The following is a 20,458-nucleotide window of genomic DNA, read 5'->3' as shown; positions in this document are numbered from 1 at the left end:
AGAATGCAATATCATCCCATAGATTCTCATGTAGATTGTATGGGTATGAATTAAGTCAGTAAGAAAGTGCTATACAGTATAAGCTTTATACATACAGGCCCTTTTAGAAAATCTCAAAGAATACAATAGATTCTCATAAATTTTCATAGAAATTTTATAAGAATGAATGAGTTCTATGAAAAGTTGTATAGTTAAGTATAGGGCCTTATCCGTACAGCTATAAGAATCTATCGGATTTTTTAAGCAGACAGCTATGAGAATCTTTTGGTTTTTTTAAGCAATGCAAAGACCCTCATTGAGAAACCTAATTTGAAACAATTCAAACACGATCCGAAACAATTCAAAGTTGGGAAAATTGACTATCTATAGATATACACTTTAGCACGAATTGAATCATTCCAAATGAGATTTCTGAATCAGGGAATATAACAAAGATAATCACAAAACGTATACTTGTAAATTGCATTGATGTTGGCTTCTTTATCGTACTTAATCCTCGATTTAAATCCCGGTTAATTGATTCCGATGGATTGTTAGTTCTAACATTGCTCTTGCCATGAACTGATAATTTTTCGGGCCCAATTTTTACCAGCCACTGTTCAAAAACGTACCCGAAAAAATCGTTCAAAGTTATAGCGAGTTGAGGTGTTATTTTATTAACAATATTTATAAATAACATCACAATCTCATTTGCCGGAGCCAGTGGAAGTGCCATGATTTGTTTTTTTATAATTTGCGCTTCTAAATCATTTTTTAAAATTGTCACGAGTCCCCGTTTTTTCCAATTATTTTGAATTGCCTATTAAAAAAATAAATCATTGAATTGCAACAGATTTAGAGTCCATTTTAATAACCCTTCCTTTAAAGTCAAATATATGATAATTACTTGAGTGTAATGAAAAAAACAACCAATCGGATCAGCAGCAGGATATATAGCCTCGGCTTCATTTCTGATTGCTGTTTCCCAATCAGAAATGATATATTCTGGTGCCCAGCCCGGAGAAATTTCATTTTTTAGAAATTGCAGTACGCTCCGGTAGGTTGTTTGTTCCTTATTGGGCATTGTAAAATAAACAACTGGAAGAGTCTATAAAAATGAATTTAAAAAAAAAAAAATTGAAAAATTTTAACGCTGTTCAATTAATTAATTAATCGCTAAAAGTTAATTTGAAATTGAAAAAAGTCAAGAAAAATTTGACTAAAAATAAAAATATGTAAAGAGTTTAATCAATGCTTAAGAAAACATGTGCGTTTATTTGTGAAAAATATAAAAAAAAATTAAGTGAAGAGAAAATACAAAAATATCATTAAATGCTTTCTCTAGAAATCTTTTTTTGAAATACTGGCGCGTAAAACGTGCAGAACGAGTGCGCATCTAGATATGCCCATGCGCAGTAAACGTTTCTAAAAAAATCTGGGCGTCGGTTGACCCTGCGGGCCAGCCCCAAAACTCCCCGCTGTTTTCGACCTCAAAGAGCTCGAAAACATTAGTGTAGATATATTTTCGAGCTCTTCGAGCTCGAAAATGCTATCACATGCAATTGTTTTTTTATGATGTTTTCAAGCTCTAACAAGTTACCTGTTAAGCTGAAGTTTGAAAATTTGAGAATCGAAAATCATCAATGAAGCGGTTTTTAAAATTTAGTTCCTGATTATGTTCAGTAACATAAGTGTATTGAGGCAGAAATCAATGTCAGGGATCAAAATCAAGATTTAAATAAGTTTTGACTCATGTAAGAAACAATAAAATATAAAATATCCGATAAAAATATTAAAAACTACGGTTTATCGATTTTTTTGTTGATAATATGATTTGAACTAAAAACCAAGTTCGATGACATTATATCATCAAAAGAAACCATAAAAAAGATGAGTTGGTATGATATCAGGCACATTTTAGTACGTTATATTATGATTTATCCGGAAAAAATAACATAAAATGTTATTTTTTTAACATTTCAACGCCGATATCTTTTGAACTAATCAATCGATTTTGATAGTTGACGCGGCAATCGGCGCGTTTTATTGAATTCTAGAGCTGATTAAAATTTGAAATCGATCGCGTCAGTCGTTTCGAAAATATTTAGAAAAAACCGTTTTTCACCATTTCTTTCTCCCGCGATAACTCTCGAACGAATTATCCGATTTTGATGTTTGAGGTGGCAATCGACGCGTTTTATTGAGTACTAGAGCTGATTAGATTTTGAAGTAGATCGTATTAATTAGTTAAAAAGTTACAAAGAGTTTACATACACACACACACACACACACACACACACACACACACACACACACATACACACACACTCGGACATCATTCTGAAAATAGTCAGAATAGCTTCCTAGGTCCTCAAAACGTCGACATCTGATGAAAACTCGATTTTCGAAAATCGGGGTGAAAACAATAACTTCCCGAAATTTTTGAAAATCGTCGATTTTCTTAGCGGGAAGTTAAAAAAGTACCCAATTGCACAGAAACTTCAACTTGCTTATGCGCATGAGACAAAGTAGTGGGGGAATGCGCGCGCCGTACTTTGTTGTTCAAAATTATTTCAGGGATTGCGATTTATTTTTTAAATATTTAAAATCAAATGTTTAATTTTAGAATTGAATTAATTGAATTATTTATATTAATTATTGTTAATATAATAATAAACATTTCATTTTATACATAATTCTTACAATATTAAAAAATTAGATTGAAAATAACATACCTTTTTTTCGAACTTTCCTGAAATAATCAAGACTTGATATGGGTTCAAATAACGATTACGGAAGTTTGGTTTGAATCGAAAAGTCCCGTCGATGTACATCGCTGACTGTTTGTCAATAAAATTAATCACATCATTGCTCCAAAATCCTATGCAAGTATTTTTGTCAGTACCAATCACTCGACATTGAATTTGATGCCGAATCATTGGTTCTGAGTGTTCTACTTGCGTCGTGTAGGACAAAAGATTTTGACCTTGAGGAGTTTGAAGAAACTCACAGTAGGCCATAAAATTTTTTGGGTTTTTTGGAATATTCTTACGAAAATCTCGTCCAAACTGACTCCGTATTTTTACATATGGAGCTTGTGAAGCTCCTACAAAGTTCCTTAAAAAGTAAATAATACAGGAATTAAGAGGGTAAAAATATTTATGATACGCTGTCTATCGCACTGTGAAAGAAACGGCATTACACAGACAAGAAAAATGGTAGGGTTCTTACTTTAAAACTAAGTGCTGATACGTAATATTTAATTGCCCTCCAATTGGCATATTTTTAGCAGCTTGCTTTAAATCCACTTTTAATTGGTGGACCTCAGCAACCTCTTCGAACGGCTCGTGGTTGTGTTCATTTTTCGGAGGTTTTTTACATAATGTAAAAATTGGTGGATTGCCGTCTGATGGATAAAAGACGTGACCAGCAGCTCGACAACCTTCCTGCCGATCATCTCCTTTTCTTTTTTTTTTTTGATTACATTCTACGTACCTAAAAGATAACATATGTTTGTATACCATTGGCCACGATCGGCCAGTCGTATATTAATAATAATACCAACGAAGTAAAATCAACTTTTTAAATTTACACGGAAAAAAAATAGATGCAACAACAGGACGTAGTCCTGTAAGAGCAACAGGACAAAATCCAGTTGCAGCAACAGGATTTTTCTTGTAGAAATAATAGGATAAGGAATACGTTCTATATACTAATTTTTTTGTTAGTATAATAAAATTCCAAAAGTTGAAAAAAAATTAAAATTTTTTTCGAAATTTGACTTTTTTTTCAAATTTTAGAATTTTATTATATTGACAAAAAAAAATTAGTACTTGAGACTTGTTCCTTATCTTATTGCTTCCACGGGAAATATCCAAATTGTAGCGCCTTTTTTTTTTTTTCGAGTACGCCATTTCATAAATGGAAGAAAAATAAATCGACTATGAGAATTCAACACCAGCGTTATCAATTTCCGTTGTTACCAGCATTTAAGATGTTCAAGAAAGGCAACAATAGATTTTAATTTTATTTTAAGCCAAATTAATATTTTTAAACTATATTCAAAGATATTTTCGGCATAATTAATCATTATTTATACAATAATGTATTTCTCCAATATCGTAAAATGTTTTAATTACCATTTTTATAATTTAAATTATAAAATAAAATTACTATGATACTGAAATCAACAGAAGCCCGAAAGTTTTTCGTTTTTAGATCAATTATTTAAATATTATTGAAAAAAAATATTTACAGAAAAGCACACTTACTTATCAAAAAGTCCCTCATATTCGCTATAATTCTTTTTTTCATATTGAGTTAGTTTCTTTTAAATATAAAGGATAATGATTGTCTTACTTACCACGTGTTTTCAACAGATTTTAATTTTGAATGGCGATTATAAGTAAAGCCATCAAAATTTAAATTGTTAGAAGCGTGAATTTTTCTTTTTTTGTTCGGAAGGCCCATGTTACCCAAGTTAATGCGTGACAAGAAATAAATCATTTTGCATTTGTTTCTTATAAATTTTTATTCAGCGATAGGAAATTGTTTTTACACGAAATGGAATGGGGAATATAGGTAGGTCAAATTCCCAATGATACTTCACCATTTTTTAAAAATAATATTGTACATATTAAATTATACATTTTATTTATCTACATATCAAATTACTTTAATTAATTTACAATTGCTCGATTGTGTAAACTATAAAATTTTTGAAAATATTAATTATTCGATATTTAATTTTACATTACAAATATGAATTATTTAAGTCTAATAATTATAGTACATCATCTTTTATTCCGGCTGGGAATTTGCTCTGTGCAAATTCCCAGTGATTGATAATTGAGTTTCAAAATTTACTTTTTTAAATACGAGCTCAAGATGCGGCATTTTAAATTAAATAGCTGGGAATTTGCACTGTGCAAATTCCCAGTGATTAATAATTGAGTTTGAAAATTAATTTTCTCAAATACAAGCTCAAAGTGCGCCATTTTTAATTTTATGGCTGGGAATTTGCACTGTGCAAATTCCCAGTGATTGATAATTGCGTTTGAAAATTAATTTTTTCAAATGCAAGCTCAAAGTGCGCCATTTTTAATTTTATGGCTGGGAATTTGCACTGTGCAAATTCCCAAGGATAGATATTTAAAGCTCAGATGAGAGCTTAAAAACAATTTTTAATTTCCGGTTGGGAATTTGCAGTGTGCGAATTCCCCATTATTTATTTAAGCTTAAAAGTATTTTACTAAAATGATTAATCGTAATTTATTGTATATAAATTTATTTGTTGTGTTCTTATGTAAATACATTTATCATTAATTAAAATTTTTTCGATGTTTTAAATATTTGAATTTATTTTCTGTTTTACCAACTTGATTAATAGTCTATCCCCACCTCACAGATGTTTCTAGATCGGAACCTACATGTGCCAACTTAAAAAAACGTTTAACAAAATACCCACTGGGTAAATGCGCCAGACCCCTGTCAGCTTGTTGAAGACAACCATCGAAATTTTAACCCCGGAATAAATTTATCGGTCGAATTACAAACTCTGGTTTATCTTTCTCATGAAGAAATCGGTCATGTAAGCCAGTTTAAATATTTTGTTGTGGGAGTGAAAAAAAATGCTCGTTTAAAACGAATCACCCTAATATCTAAATTTACTAAACTTGACTGAATATAAATATATAAATACATGAAGTGATCGAATATTAGTTCCCTGATGGGGGACTAGGTCTTTTATCTTAATACTTTATTTTAATTAACGAAAAAGTATAAATAAATTTCCATTGTAAGTGACAAAATTATCTTTGAAGAAATTTATAAAATTAATTGTCATTGCATATTAAAAAAATTATATTATTTAATTTTTTTAAGCGCCCAAAACTGGCTAAAAACATTACCTCTGCCCTGTAAAAAAAAATAAACTAAATAAAAAATCATGTGCCTGTAGTAATTACATGTTTGTAAATGTTGTTCTCAATTCTGATGTGAGAAAATGAAAAATTATGATATATTAAATTGCATATGTATAATTAATACTACAAGGTATATTTATTTAATCAATTCATTGTATATGTATATATATTTAAAATACGTTATCAATACAGTTGTAGTTGGACGGACTAAATTTGGGGAGGTTTTCATTTTATTGTTGTTGAAATTTAAATTACTGATTTATTTAAAATGCATTTTCGTTAAAAACAATTTTTACACATTCGAATATATATTATTTATAAATATAAAATAATCACAGCGATTTTTTTTATGAGACGAATATATTTAGATATAAAGACATTTGTATAATAGCTTTATTGTGAAAACGCAGTGTGTATACGTTATTTTAAACCTAGATCATCATATTACGAAATTCATGTGAAATTTATTCGACGGAGTCATTATTATTTTTATCAATGTTATTGCACATGATAATTATAAAAATGATAAGAATATCGAGTACTTGGGTTAAGGATAATCAGATATTAAATTTGATGAAATTTTTCGACGTTATGACTCTCTGTCAAATTCTTTGGATGAGCTATAAATACATGATACAATCGATTATTTTTAATTATACAATAATATAAAAAATATAATAATAATTGTTAATTAAGGACATTCTTAGGCAACATCGAAAAAGTTCATCAAGATTTAGAGCTGACTATATTCGAAAGTCGATCGATCTCCGAGCGCGAAAACAGCGCCAAGTTGGGGGTTGGCTCTAAATTAAAATTATTGATAAATCATTTAAATTAATTGATTGTATCATGTATTCATAGCTTGCCTGAAGAAGTTAAAATAGTCAACGAAACGTCGCAAAATTAAAAAATTTTTAAATCTGATTATTTGTGGTACAAGTACCCAATATTCCTGTCATTATTATTTTGAACTTAACCTCATTTTTAATTTTATACTTAATTTAATTAAAATTTATTGTGTGTCTAGTATATGATGAAATTTTATTCCTGGATGTCTTTGTTTTTGCAGAATTATTAAAAATCGTTACTTAACTTCAGTCATAAAAACATATTTCATATATATTTCTTTGAACTCTTTTGTTTTTTTTTTATTTATTTTTTTTATTTTTATTAACTCGCTTTTATGTATGTCTGTTCGGGTGAAATTTTGTAATTGATTTTAAAGTAACTTCTCGATGAGCTAGAGACTTGAATTTTGGAACAAAGCTCAAAATTAGATGCAAGAAAATGAAAAATAATTTTTTTTTAAATGAGAAAGAGAAGTACTAGAAGAGGAAGAAAAAAATGAAAAAAACAGAAACAAATGAAAAAAAATCGAATAAAAAATTCATATTCGTTCGTTTGTCTGTTCAGTACGAACTTTTTATAATTAATTTAAAACTAATTTCTGGGTGAGTTATATTCTTGAATATAGCTCACAACTGGGTGACAGATAAACAAACACCGTGTAATGAAAATACAATGAAGGAGATGAAAAGAATGTGACGACTAGGACCTCCAGCACCATGAATAAAGTCATATATTCAAAATTTTTAACTAAAAAGAATCTGGCTTTGATTTGTTTTAATATTTTTAAGTATAAATCTTATAAAAAAATGAGTTTGATATATTGGTAGGTAGAAATAGCGATTTTCTATTTCAGATTTGATTAACTAAAAAGAAAATGAAATAAACTTAAAATTTGTCGCATGTCTCCGTCGTTATCTTATTCAGGCCTTTAAAATCGATTTCAAAATTTCACTCACCCAATACTAAAAAGCAGAAAATAATTATCGAAATAAAAAAATTTTTAATATACCACGATTTTGAAACGAACTAAAAAGTATAAAATAATATTTCTCATTTTTATGAAGATTTAAAACCGCATACAAATTCCGAACTTCTTACAGATAGTCCTGAAAATTTATAATTGTGAATTTTTAATAGTTATGAAAATTCTTGTAAGATTTAAAACGAAAAACGTGGGGCGCATGCAACAGATAATTGATGCACTAATAGTTCAACTAACCATTTTAATGCATTGCAAATAATATGGACTGACTTGTAAGTTTTTTCATTGACAGCTCTTCTCTACACTTCTTATAGTTATATATTACACACGCTTCACGTTTTTCGTTTTAAATCTTACAAGTATTTTCATAACTATTAAAAATTCACAATTATAAATTTTCAAGACTATCTGTAAGAAGTTCGGAATTTGTATGTGGTTTTAAATCTTATGAGATTGAGAAATATTATCTTATACTTTTTAGTTCATTTTAAAAACGTGATTTATTAAAATTTTTTTTTATTTCGATAATTCTTTTTATTTTATTGACAGAAAATAGAAAAAAAAAATATTTATCACGCAATAATTTTTATTTTTATGATTTTTCATTGAAACTTTTTTAAAAATTAAGTCTGCGTAAATAAAAATAATTAATTGCATAATCATTTTTATTTGTTTACGAATGATGATAATAAAAGTATCGCATTGACAGAAGCTCATAAATATTTTTAAATTTCATTCACTTCGGTTATCTCTTCTTACGAACACTGAAGACAAAAAAATTAAAACCCATTAACGTAAATACTTGTTAAGTAATAAACTAATTTAAATAATAATGTCTTGATGATCTAGGATTAAAATTGAATAGACGAAATTGGTGCCAAAAAAAAAAAATGAAATATTTCATAAAATAATTTTATAGAACAAAAAGAAAAAAAATATAAACGAATAAATCTATTATTGTTGAGATATGAAAAATAAAAAATTGATATTAAAATAAACGTTATATGTTAAATTATGTTTTATCGCGAAAAATAATAAACTATTTACGTTTTTTACAAACGTATTATATTTACGATAATTATAATATATAATAACATTGATATATTAATTGTAAATCATAATCTTCCATTTTAAAAACATACTCATGCCAATTTATTTACATTTGTTTAATTATTATTAAACTCTTTACTATTATTTTTATTTAATTATCAACAGAGTTTAGTTAACATGAATATTAAAACAAGAACCAAATGGTAAATTTCAAATATTATGAAATAAATAAATAAAATAATAATCATATTACACTGAAAAAGATTGGAAGTTTATAGTGATTACGGATTTTATTTAAATTTGAATTTAAAAATTCATTATGCATGTGGAGTAAAAAAAGACTTTGTTTTTTAAGCGGAGTGATTACGGAGTTTAATTGCCCCCAAAATATGTCGCTGAAACTGTACCCAACGTGGTTTTTTTCTAGAGTCATAACTTCGGGCCCGGATTGAAATGAAAATTTTATATTATCTATAATTTTTTGATATTATAGAAGTCAGCAACGAAGTTTGATTAAAAAATTTTTTTTTGTACTAATTTAAAAGAACTTAAGAGTTTTCATACTTTATCTAATTTGGGCCCCGATATCTTTGGCCCGCGTCGGCTTAGAAACTCGAAATTTTGTACACCTCCATGAATATCCTTGAGACCGAGTCACGGAGTCCGCACGGAAAAAAATCACTATGCGTAGGAAGTAAATAAGTAGTTTGTTTTTTGGGAGTGATTACGGAGTTGATTTTTCCTCAATCTCATGTCACTGTTTTCAGCTCCCGTAAATTTTGAACATTGGTCATTAGTGTATGCTGCTCAATTAATTATGTTATTCTGAAAGGAAAAATCTGGAAATATTCTTACATTTTGTTTAGACTCCTAACTATGATAGAGTCGTTGCCAGCCCAGAAAATCCTCTTTCCAATTAACACTTTCATCAAAATTCGGAGGCGTTCGTAGTAGAATACAGTCGAACTCCATTAACTCGGACAGTTATTCGGAGGGTTGGAAATTTCCAGAAATTTTCGAGTTAACGAATGCCCCTTCCCTCTTAAAAAGTAAACTATACTCATACGCTCTTACATCCATGGATGATGCATAGATAAATATATACAGAGACGTACAAATCTATAACATCGGATGGGGGACTGCGTTGCTCGTAGTAGGGGTCAAGAATGAGGGGAAGTTCCGAGATAATGGAATTTGAATTAATGGAGTTCGACTATATTTGAAAATTCATGGACACAGACGATTCATGTTTAAGGGATTAGGGTTAATGAAGAATAAACTATTTTCTCGATTTCATTTTAATCCGAATTCACTCCGTCACAGAGTCTCGGTTGAAGAAAAATCACTATGCATACCGAGTAAATAAGAAGTTTGTTTTTTCATCAGAATTAAATAAATAAACAGCCATCTGCTCCGCATTTACTTCGCTAATTTTTTACAGTGTAATATAATATTTGCAAACAATTAATTGCTCTAATTTTTTAAAAATGATAAATATCGAACTGATTTTTTATCAAACTATTAGAGTTTAGTGAGTAAATAAAATATAAATAATATTTATATTTAAATTTGAATAAATTTATCACGAGTTATCACAAAAAAATAAATATTTAAAACAAAACTAAATTATTAAATGTAAAAAAAATATATAATGTTAATTAATACACAACATTATTTAATTGGCAACTGAATCTATGCTTATTACGATTAATTTAATCGTAACTTTTTATTTAAAAACAACGAGAAAGGTTACAGCTGAGTATGGAAAATTTCCCATGATGAAATTTAAAATTTAAAAGAAAATTATTTAGCTGCAGCCTTTATTATTAATTTAAAAAAATTAAAATTATTTAAATTATGTATCGTCGCTAACGCAATAGGCTTCAGTGCCGAAACAAAATTACAATAATCGAAGCCAAATATTTAAACGAACATTATTTTTTATTTATTAATTAAAAATAATTAATTTAATAAATTTTATTTTATATTTATAAATTTATTAATTAATTAATCAATAAATAAATAAATAAAAACAAAATATATAAAAGACGTATTTTAAAAATATGTTATAAAATTTATTATTTATAGATTAAGTTTAAATATTTTTATATTAATAATTTTAAAAGTTCATTTTTCTGTGAATAAAAATCACAAAAAAAAAATTATAATTATTATCTTGTAACATTAGTAACGCTATATTAATATATGATATATAACTATATATACACTGTAAAAAATTGGGAGTTAATTCAGAGTGATTACGGATTTTATTTTAATCCGAATTTACTTGGTCACGCAGTTACGGAGTTTAAAAAAATTACTCTGTGTAAGGAGTGAAAGCGGAGTTTGTTTTTCCAGAGGAGTGATTTCGGAGTGAATTGGATTTTATTTAAATTTTCATTCACTCCGATTCGAAGTTTTAATATTGAAATAAACTTGCGTTCGGAGTAAATTTCACTCCGAGGGAAATAAATAAATAGTCATCTGCTCCGCATTCACTCTGAATTTAATTCGCAATATTTTTACAGTGTATTATTGATATTAAGGACATTCTCAGGCAATACTGCTCACTTTTTAAAAATATTCAATGATTTTAAGCTATCAACACGTATTCAAATTTTATTGATTAATTAAGAAAAAAATTAAAGCATTAATAGAAAGATTTTATCGAAAAATTTCGTTTAACTCCTACTAAAAAAAAAAATAATTAACTTTTGTAAAAACAATATTTTTTAAGGAGTTAATCAATAAAAATGATTAATTCTATATTTAAGTTGAAAAATAATTTTCTTGACAGAAGAAAATAGAAATTTATTTACACTCGAAAAAAAAAAAAAAAAAAAAGGATATTTCGAGTTGAGCTGAGATTTTTTCGATTAAGAAAATGATTTTGAATGAAGTTATCGATTTTTCGCACTGAAAATATATTAGATTGAAAATTTCCAATAACACATTTTCTTATCAAAAGAAAATACAATATTTTTAAAAGTTATTTTTTCTCTCAGTTTAAATAATATTAACTGTGAGTAATTTTTTTTTACACGGAAAAAAATGATGCTCAAAATTTTAATAGTTTGTAGTTTATTTTTGACTTAAAATTAGAATATTTGTATACTAATATCAAACCAGGATCATTATATATATTAAAAAATGGCTATTATTTATATTAAAATTTGATACACAAAGAAGAGCAAAATTTATAATTTCGTATATTAAAATCAATATGAAAAAGAATCGATAAATTGCTATCTACAGTTATTCATTACTATTTAAATAAACATAAAAAATTTTTCAAATTTACCACTTATTCCATTTATGTACACAATAAATTAATTTATAATAACGAATAAATAACATTTTTTATTAATTATTAGTCAATGGGATAGAATTTATAAAATAAGAGTTAAAAGTTTTCGGTATTTTTATGAGCAAAAAATCAGTATCTAGTATACTAATTTTTCATTTTATTATTTACCACTTATTCGAATTATGTATATTGTAAATCAATTTATAATGATGAATAAATGATATTTCAAGCTAATAATTGATCAGTGATATCGAATTCGTAAAATAAAAGTTTGTAACTTTTGAAATTTTCGGCTGGAAAAATCAGTATTTAAGATAGCAATTCTTAATTTTACCAATCATTACTTTTTAATATATGTATGCCATAAATTAATTAACTTTCACTAATAAGTCACATATATATACCTAAAAGTAATAATATTTATTTACTTTTTGAAATAATTGATAGTAGTTTTTCGGAATCTACAAAAATTAGTAAGCTACTTTGCATTAAGTACATAATAGTACTAACTATTGATAACAGATTCCACTTTTTACTATTATTTATATTCTAATATTCTGTTTTTTCCGTGTAAATCTCCCGTCGACATTGTAATGACGGTCCTTTTTTAATTAATGCCCCAATTTTTTTTTTAATTAACTCTCAAAATTCTAATATCCTTGACAGTTTAAGGTCATTGAATATTTTTTAAAAAAAAGAGGGGAAGGGTACTGTCCAAGAATATCTTTAATTTATAAAAAAGTATGGAAAAAAACGATTGTTTATATCAATGTTTTAGAGTTAAAAATATGAAAATAAATATATATATATAAATAATAAATTTTCACAAAAACATAAAGTTTAAATAAAGTTGCATTGTAAGTAGATTGTATTGTGGAGTAATTTTAAGAATTTGTAAATAATGTGTGGCGTAATGTATTTTGTATCGAGCAAGACTGCAAAAATATATAAATATGCAGTAACTGTATCCAATGGCTGTGAAATGTCATTTGCCACGAATGTTATGTCCCGATTTAAAAAAAAAAACAAATTTATATATATACATATATATATTTAACTATCATCTTATTACATTATTAAATATATATTACATTCAAAAGTACATAAAAGACCTAACAATGACATCACATCATCGATTATTTATAAAAAAAAAAATAAAAAATAAAAAAAAAAAAAATAGTGATCATCACTTATATATTTTAAGATTATCTAGAGCACTAGAGGCAAATATTTTATTTTTCTATGAGGAAAATTTCTCATGGTTGATGACAAACATAATTATGATAATCCAAAATATACGTAAATGTATGAATGTTGAATTTAAATTGGAGGTAATTGAATGCACATAACAATTATTAGTATATATTTATATATATATATAGTAGGCGTGTCATTTTAGAACAATTTTTAAATAAAGAATCTCTAGGTACATTTGTCTTAAATATATGAGTATGAATGTAGCAGACAGACAAATTTAAAATTATAAATAAATAGAATAAATAATTGATAAAATAAAATTAAAAAAAAATGCACATTTAAAAAACTTAAAAATTAATAAGTGCATTTTTTTTTAATTTAATTTTTTTTTTTATTTACTCTATTTATGTATAATTTTAATCTTGTCTGATGTCTGTTACATTCAGGCTCATTGACATACACAAAAAAAGGATTTTTTGACGTAAGAAATTTTACGCATTATCAATTGAAGACAAAATTTTTTTTAAACAAAAAAAATTTTGATTTCATTTCATGTAAAATATTTCTTGCATCAATAAATATTTTTTTTCTGTATGGAAATCCTATAAAATTTTTATTAAGAAGCGTTAAAAAATTAATTTAAAATTTTTTTAAATTATTTATTCGAATAGAAATATAAAAATATTTTTGAAATGGCACACCTTGTAGTTGAATAGTTGATACATAAATGAACAAATAATTGAAAAATGTACTCATTAATTAATGATTAAAAAAATAAATAAATAAATATATATATATGGTTCAAGTAACCATTAATTACAATAAAAAGAAAAAAAACGCCACAATAGATCATGCCAAGTCGTATTTTAATAACTAATATGATATATGATATAAATATATATAAATTGTAGTATAAAATTATTTTATACGTAACTGTAAATATAATAAACCAAAGAAATGTCATTACATAATTTTGTGCGTTATTTCAACCTATAAATATTAATACTTAAAGGTCGGTCAATATTATTTGACGTCACGGCGATACCGGTATACTGTTCCTGTGGTCTTCTGAAACTTAATCACGATTTGAAGACGATTTTGAGAAAAATCAATTTCAAAAAGTCATGTAAGTTATAAATCGATTCAGATTAAACATAAGTATATAAAAATATTAATTTTTGTATACTTCAAAATATATATTTTTGTTTACTTTTAAAATATATTTTTATCTAATTTTCCAATCGTTTTGAACGACTTTTAAATATTAATATTAAGACCCTGATTAAGAAAAATGATTTGATCCATGTTAAATGTATATCTATATATTAGTCGATTCAAATTGTTTTAAATCATTTCAAATAATTTTTTTTAATTAAGAGATTTGATATTGTTTTCTCTATTTTTTTATAGTGCACTAATGAATTTTTACAGTGAGCATAATTGAATTTAAAAAATATGATAAAGAAATAAATATTTACAATTAGACAAGGTGGCTAAAAATTTTTAAAAAATAAAATTATCTATTTTTTAAATTTTTCAGTTGGATAAAATAAAAATTTCCTGACTATTTATGTTAACATTTATTTATTTAACTGAAAACAACAACTTAAAGCAAGAAAAAATTTTTTTAGATAAGAAAAAAATTCTTGCGCTAAGAAATTATTTTTTTCTGCACACTGAAAAAAAGAAATATTTGTCCCAAGTATCAATTTATTTGTGGCTTTTTTCAAATATTTCTTAATGACAAATAAATATATTTGGTACAACTAAATATGACAGTTGATTCAAATAGTTTTATAATTTGACAGAAATATATTATTTATTCGAGGTAATTGATATATTTATGTTAAAGATATTAAATTTGTGATAAATAACTTAGAATTTGGCGATACTATACATATATTTGAAGACCTTATTTATTTTTAGCAAATGGATCATTACTTTGACACAAATAAATCACTTATTTCACGCATTTAAACTACTCAAATATATTATATCTTTCTCACAATTAAATATTTATTTGGCCATATCCAAATATACGATTTCTTTGGCTCAAATAAATCTTTTTTTCAGTGTGTGTATAGAAAATGACAAAGCAAAATAGTCTAAGGTAAGTCGGTAAATTTATTTATTTATTTATTTATTTATTTACGCCAACCGGCTTTATACATCTTATTAAACTATTACAAAAGTAATGATTAATAAAAAACTGCACAGAACAAGAATATAATATAATATACTATTTTATGATAGTGACTTAGTACAATATTTTTTATTTCTGTTGAAAAGCATGATAAAGAATCACCAAAACAATTTATGGAAACCCGATTCGCTATCCTGTTCCTCAGTCCATAGTGCACATCTTTTTGATGATTGAGTTGTACTCAACAACCTGTATGATCTTAAACCCGGTTTATTATAGACAAGACCAAATTGTTTTAATATTTTAAAAAATATTAAGAAACCTTTAAATACTACTTTTTTTAGCTAAAATTTAGATATTTCTTCACGACCTATATACAAAATATTCAACTAGTGAGGAACCAAAAATTAAAAATTGGACCTCGTTGATTTTTGAAAGTTTATAAATTCTTAGCGACGTCTAAAAAATTTTTTAATGACTTAAAACTTGTAGGGAAGTCTTTAAAAACTCCAAACTATTATTTTTTCCAGTAAACTTTATAAAGTGAAAAAAGCCGATAAAAAAAAGTAAATGCATTTTATTAATTTAATTTATTTAAAAATCGTACAACTAAAATTATTTCTAATTAAATTTATACCAAAAGTAAGTAGATTTTTTTTTATTAATATCACAATATATAAAATATAACAAAAATTTAGTGTAAGTAAAATTCGATAATAATTTTCATTAAATATAAAATAGTTATAAAAAATAAATTTAAGTAGCAAGCTGACGACGTTTCGTCAATTCGTGATTAATAATTATCGTAATATCAGGATGACGACGGAGCAATGAAGAATTATTAGTAATTAGCACCAGTGGATCAGCACCAGCTTTAAGTAATAATTTAACCGCATTAACAAAACCACTTTCAGCAGCAACTTGTAACGCAGTAAGACCTTCGTCGTTAACTTTTTCCAGTTGTGCTAGTGGCGAGGTCACTATTAATGATACTATTTGATGGAAACCTCGAGCTGATGCTAAATGCAAACAAGTATTGCCACTGGCATCTTGTATACTTGGATCTTCGCCATTTTTCAACAATTTACTCACAACTTCTGTGAGATTTTTCCTTGCCGCAATGTGGAGCGGAGTCTCACCATAACGTGATATTATTCCAGTAGGTGTGTGTGGCATCAATACATCTGCGGTATTCAAAGCCCCGTACTCTAATGATTCATGGAGCGGCGTTTCACCACGATCATTTTTTAAAGTTGGATCTGCTCCAGCTTCTAATAATATTTTAACCAATAATTCTATTTCTTTTCTATTATTATTATCTGTAAAATTAAAAAAAAAAAAATTATTGTTTTTTAATTCTCTCTTATAATTTTTAGTTACAAAAATTTTTTAAATTATTAGTACTGATAAATTTTTTTAAATAAAAAAAAATTTATGACTTGAGAGCATTCTCAGACAGTACTCCCCATTTTTTGAAAATATATAATTACTCAACTTTCATCGTGATGAAAAAATTCAAACCTGAATTGAAAAAAGGACTATCTAAGATATAGAATTAAAAAAAAAACACTTACAGCCCGTATGAAAATAACATGTGGTCAAAATATATGTAAAAATATATGATCAACATCAGAAAATATATGTGACGAATTTAACTATATTTTCTGATATATTTTATTTTCTATTAAAAAATATAATATTCATTATATACGAGTCCGTATATGTTTAGCATATATAAAATATATATATCAATCATGTACAAAAAATATATTTTCATCATATATGAAAATATATATTCTTGTCATACACAAAGTTATATTTTTATCATACATAAAAATATATATTTCTATCATATACGAAAAATATAATCTGATCATATATAAAAACATATATTTATATTGTGTATGGAAAAAAAAAGTTCCTTATTCGTATGACCCACTCCAATTAAATTAGATCTAACTTTTAATATACTCTTTAAATTGCAGATAAAATTCTCGAAATTAGTTAATTTGAAGCGAATATATACTATACCCATATACATATACATACACCAAATAAAATATATGCTTAAATATAACAAAGAAAATATATGGTGCCATATATAATATGAATTATATGCTACCATATATTTTATTTCTTATAAAAATTTTATATTTTTTTAATATAAAAGGAAATATATCAATACAATATATTATAAGGTAAATGTAAATGTATATATGGCTTAATATAAAAAACATATAAGTTATATATATGGAATACATATATTTACTACTGTATATAATTTTATATTAAATCGGCGAAAATTTCTTTATGATTTTTTTATAATATACAATATAATATATCATATATTTTTTTGTTGCAAACATATATGATTTTATATATTTTAACCATATATTGCTTTTTCATACGGGAGTTGTTATTAATTAAGAATTAAACGAAATTTGTTATGCAAATTTCAGCCTACAAAATTTGAAAATTTAAATTATAAAATTGACATGATTTTACTGAAATTTCTTTACCAAATTTTGATCAACTCCCAATTAATATTAACTGTAAATAATTAAAAGTAGGTGGGGGGGGCACTTTCTGAGAATGGCCTTAAATTAAAATATTGATGATAAAAAAACAAACAAAATAATGTTTATATAAATGAATAATACCAAGTATTGTTGATGAAGCTAAAATATGTAGCGCAGTACGTCCTTGATGGTCTTTATCATTGACAGCACCAGCTTTAGCAAGAATCGAAAGTGTCTCTAGTGCTTCTTCAAAGTTATAATGAAGACTTCTTGATGGCTGCATATGTGCTAGCTGTCGTGCAAGAATGTGAAGTGCTGTCAAACCACCTCCAGCTTCTTTAACACTCGGCGAACATCCGTTCTCCAATAACTCTTTAACAAACGGCTTTACATTACCAGGTCCTCCATTAAGTATTGCTCGATGTAATGCGGTTTCACCTCGGGGCGAACGTGCTCCTGCATCGCATCCGCTTGCCAATAAAACACTTGGGACAAAGACATTTAAGTATTTTATTTATTTATCATTTACCATACACTGTAAAAAATTTTCAGACAACGTGGAGAAAATCCGGATTTAAATGAAATCCAGACTTCAAAATCACTTCGCCCATAAAAAAAATCCTTATTTACTCCATTTGCGGAGTGAATTTCTTAAAAACTCTAGAACTCCAAGTGACAGAGTGAATTAAAATCCGTAATTACTCAAAATTTTTGACAGTGTAAGTACAAAATAATAAATCAAGTACAAATACATGGGTCACTTACCTAAGAACAGGCAAATAATGATTAGTAGCAGCAACAAGAAGCGGCGGATCACCAGATACATTCCAATCAGGCTCATCAAGATCATTAATTGACCCATATGCCGCTAATTCTTCAACTTTTTTAGCATCGCCCGATCTAACTGCCTCATGAAACATTGAAATTTCTTCATAATCTATTTCTTTTCTCACAAATTTTTTGCTGGCTGCTATTTTACGTTTTGTTCTTTTCAACTCTACATCATTGAGCTTCATTTGCTTTATTGAATTTTCAATATCATTTACTGTATTATTATTATTTATCAAAGTAGATTCAAAAGCACCAACAGGAAGTTTGATACTCTGCGAACTAACGCAATTCATTTCACCAGAATCACTTCTACTAGAAGTTGAAATTGAATCTGAATCACGTTTACTTTTATCATCAATACCCGATGAATTATAACCGGATGAGTTTCCCTCGCTTATTAACTCATGGCTGGTGCTTTCTAAGCTGCTCGATGACGCTGCTTCTCCGATGCACGTGTACTCATGTTCATCCCACGTCCGGATTCCGCGAGACTCGAGATATATTTCAAGTTGTCTTGTACATGGATTTGTAATTTCCGCTAATGGATATATTTTATCATCACTTTTTCTAATCAGTTCATCATCTAAATCATTTCTTTTGACTTCGAAAAATGTCGAGTTGTTTGAATTTATGTTGATTTTTTTTTCACATAAAAGTGTTTCATCCGCACACGTCATTGTTATATTTATAACTAGTTCTTGCAAAATAATAATAATTATAAATAATCACCACTTTACTTACAAGCCACCAAACACTTGAATAAAGCGTGACCCTCTTAAGTGGCCCAAACTTTTATTTCTTCTTATATTTATTCAGCAACTTGCCGTCACTTTAATTTAAAAAGAAATTTTAACGCCTTGTCATCAAAGTAATTTATTTTAAATAATAATTAATTAATAGCGCAAGTGATTTATCAAAGTAGCGATACCCTAGATCTAGATCTTGGATCTATGAATGATTCACTCTAATAAAAATAATAAAAAAAAAAAAAATCGACGACGCTGGTTTCAAGTAAAGATAAAATAATTTAAAAGCAAGTATACGAGCACGTAAACGGAGCAACAGGCGAATGTGCTCCAAAAGCGAATGAGCTCTCGATTCCAGTGCTCTAACCGGCTCAACTTCTTCTACTTCCTCTTCTCAGTCTCTTTCTTCTCTTTAAATTCATTCCCCTTTTTTATTTTGTTGATTTTTACACCTCCTTCTTGGTCTTAGTTTTGCTCGTCGTGGTGGTGATCTTGTCAGACCCCTCTTTCTCTCCACTCCCACGACAACTCGGAGCCATGCAGTCACCATTGGCGCCGGCAACTATGGAATGTTTGCGTTTTCTGTACAAATACACTCGCTACTTAACTACAGTACAGAATGAGCGAACTAACAAACTGAGACGTGGACGAACAAAATAACAAAATAAAATAAAAACATTTTTAATTTTATAAAAATAAACTAAATACTGTACGAGTAACAAGTCTGGAAGAAACTACAAGACACCCCACCGAGTATTTATGTTTTACGCAATGTATCCATAAATATTTTACTACTTTAGATTTTACAGACGGAGATTTTAAACTTAACAAGTTTATCGTACAGATCATTCAGATACTTATCGATAGATATAAAAACAAACTCGACATCTGTTAATTTATTTTTCATGGTAACAGCATTGAAACTTTGAAT

General features: G+C 26.9%; 2 protein-coding genes across 2 annotated transcripts in view; one reads left to right on the top strand and one right to left on the bottom strand.

Annotated features, from left to right (window-relative positions):
* LOC103569573 (fibroblast growth factor receptor substrate 2) overlaps positions 1-20,458 on the top strand; it is a 44,882-nt gene that overhangs the window by 16,971 nt on the left and 7,453 nt on the right. The window lies entirely within an intron of this gene.
* On the bottom strand, positions 16,075-20,073 carry LOC103576703 (ankyrin-3). Its single transcript, XM_008557032.2, has 3 exons — positions 18,716-20,073; positions 18,092-18,435; positions 16,075-16,750 (listed from the first exon to the last, which is right to left on the bottom strand). Exons 1-3 carry the CDS (start codon positions 19,456-19,458, stop codon positions 16,188-16,190), a joined length of 1,650 nt encoding a protein of 549 aa, XP_008555254.1. The 5' UTR covers positions 19,459-20,073; the 3' UTR covers positions 16,075-16,187.

The sequence above is a fragment of the Microplitis demolitor genome, chromosome 1, assembly GCF_026212275.2.
Source record: "Microplitis demolitor isolate Queensland-Clemson2020A chromosome 1, iyMicDemo2.1a, whole genome shotgun sequence".
NCBI classification, from domain to species: domain Eukaryota; kingdom Metazoa; phylum Arthropoda; class Insecta; order Hymenoptera; family Braconidae; genus Microplitis; species Microplitis demolitor.
Note: the sequence above shows the minus strand (reverse complement) of the source record. Positions and strands in the feature narration are given on the sequence as shown.

Coding starts and splice junctions, on each gene's coding strand:
- LOC103576703 (XM_008557032.2), bottom strand. CDS start 19,458: ATGACGTGTGCGGATGAAACACTTTTATGTGAAAAAAAAATCAACATA. Junction 18,436..18,715: donor CATTATTTGCCTGTTCTTAG/GTAAGTGACCCA, acceptor CTTTGTCCCAAG/TGTTTTATTGGCAAGCGGAT. Junction 16,751..18,091: donor AGCTTCATCAACAATACTTG/GTATTATTCATT, acceptor TTAATTTTACAG/ATAATAATAATAGAAAAGAA.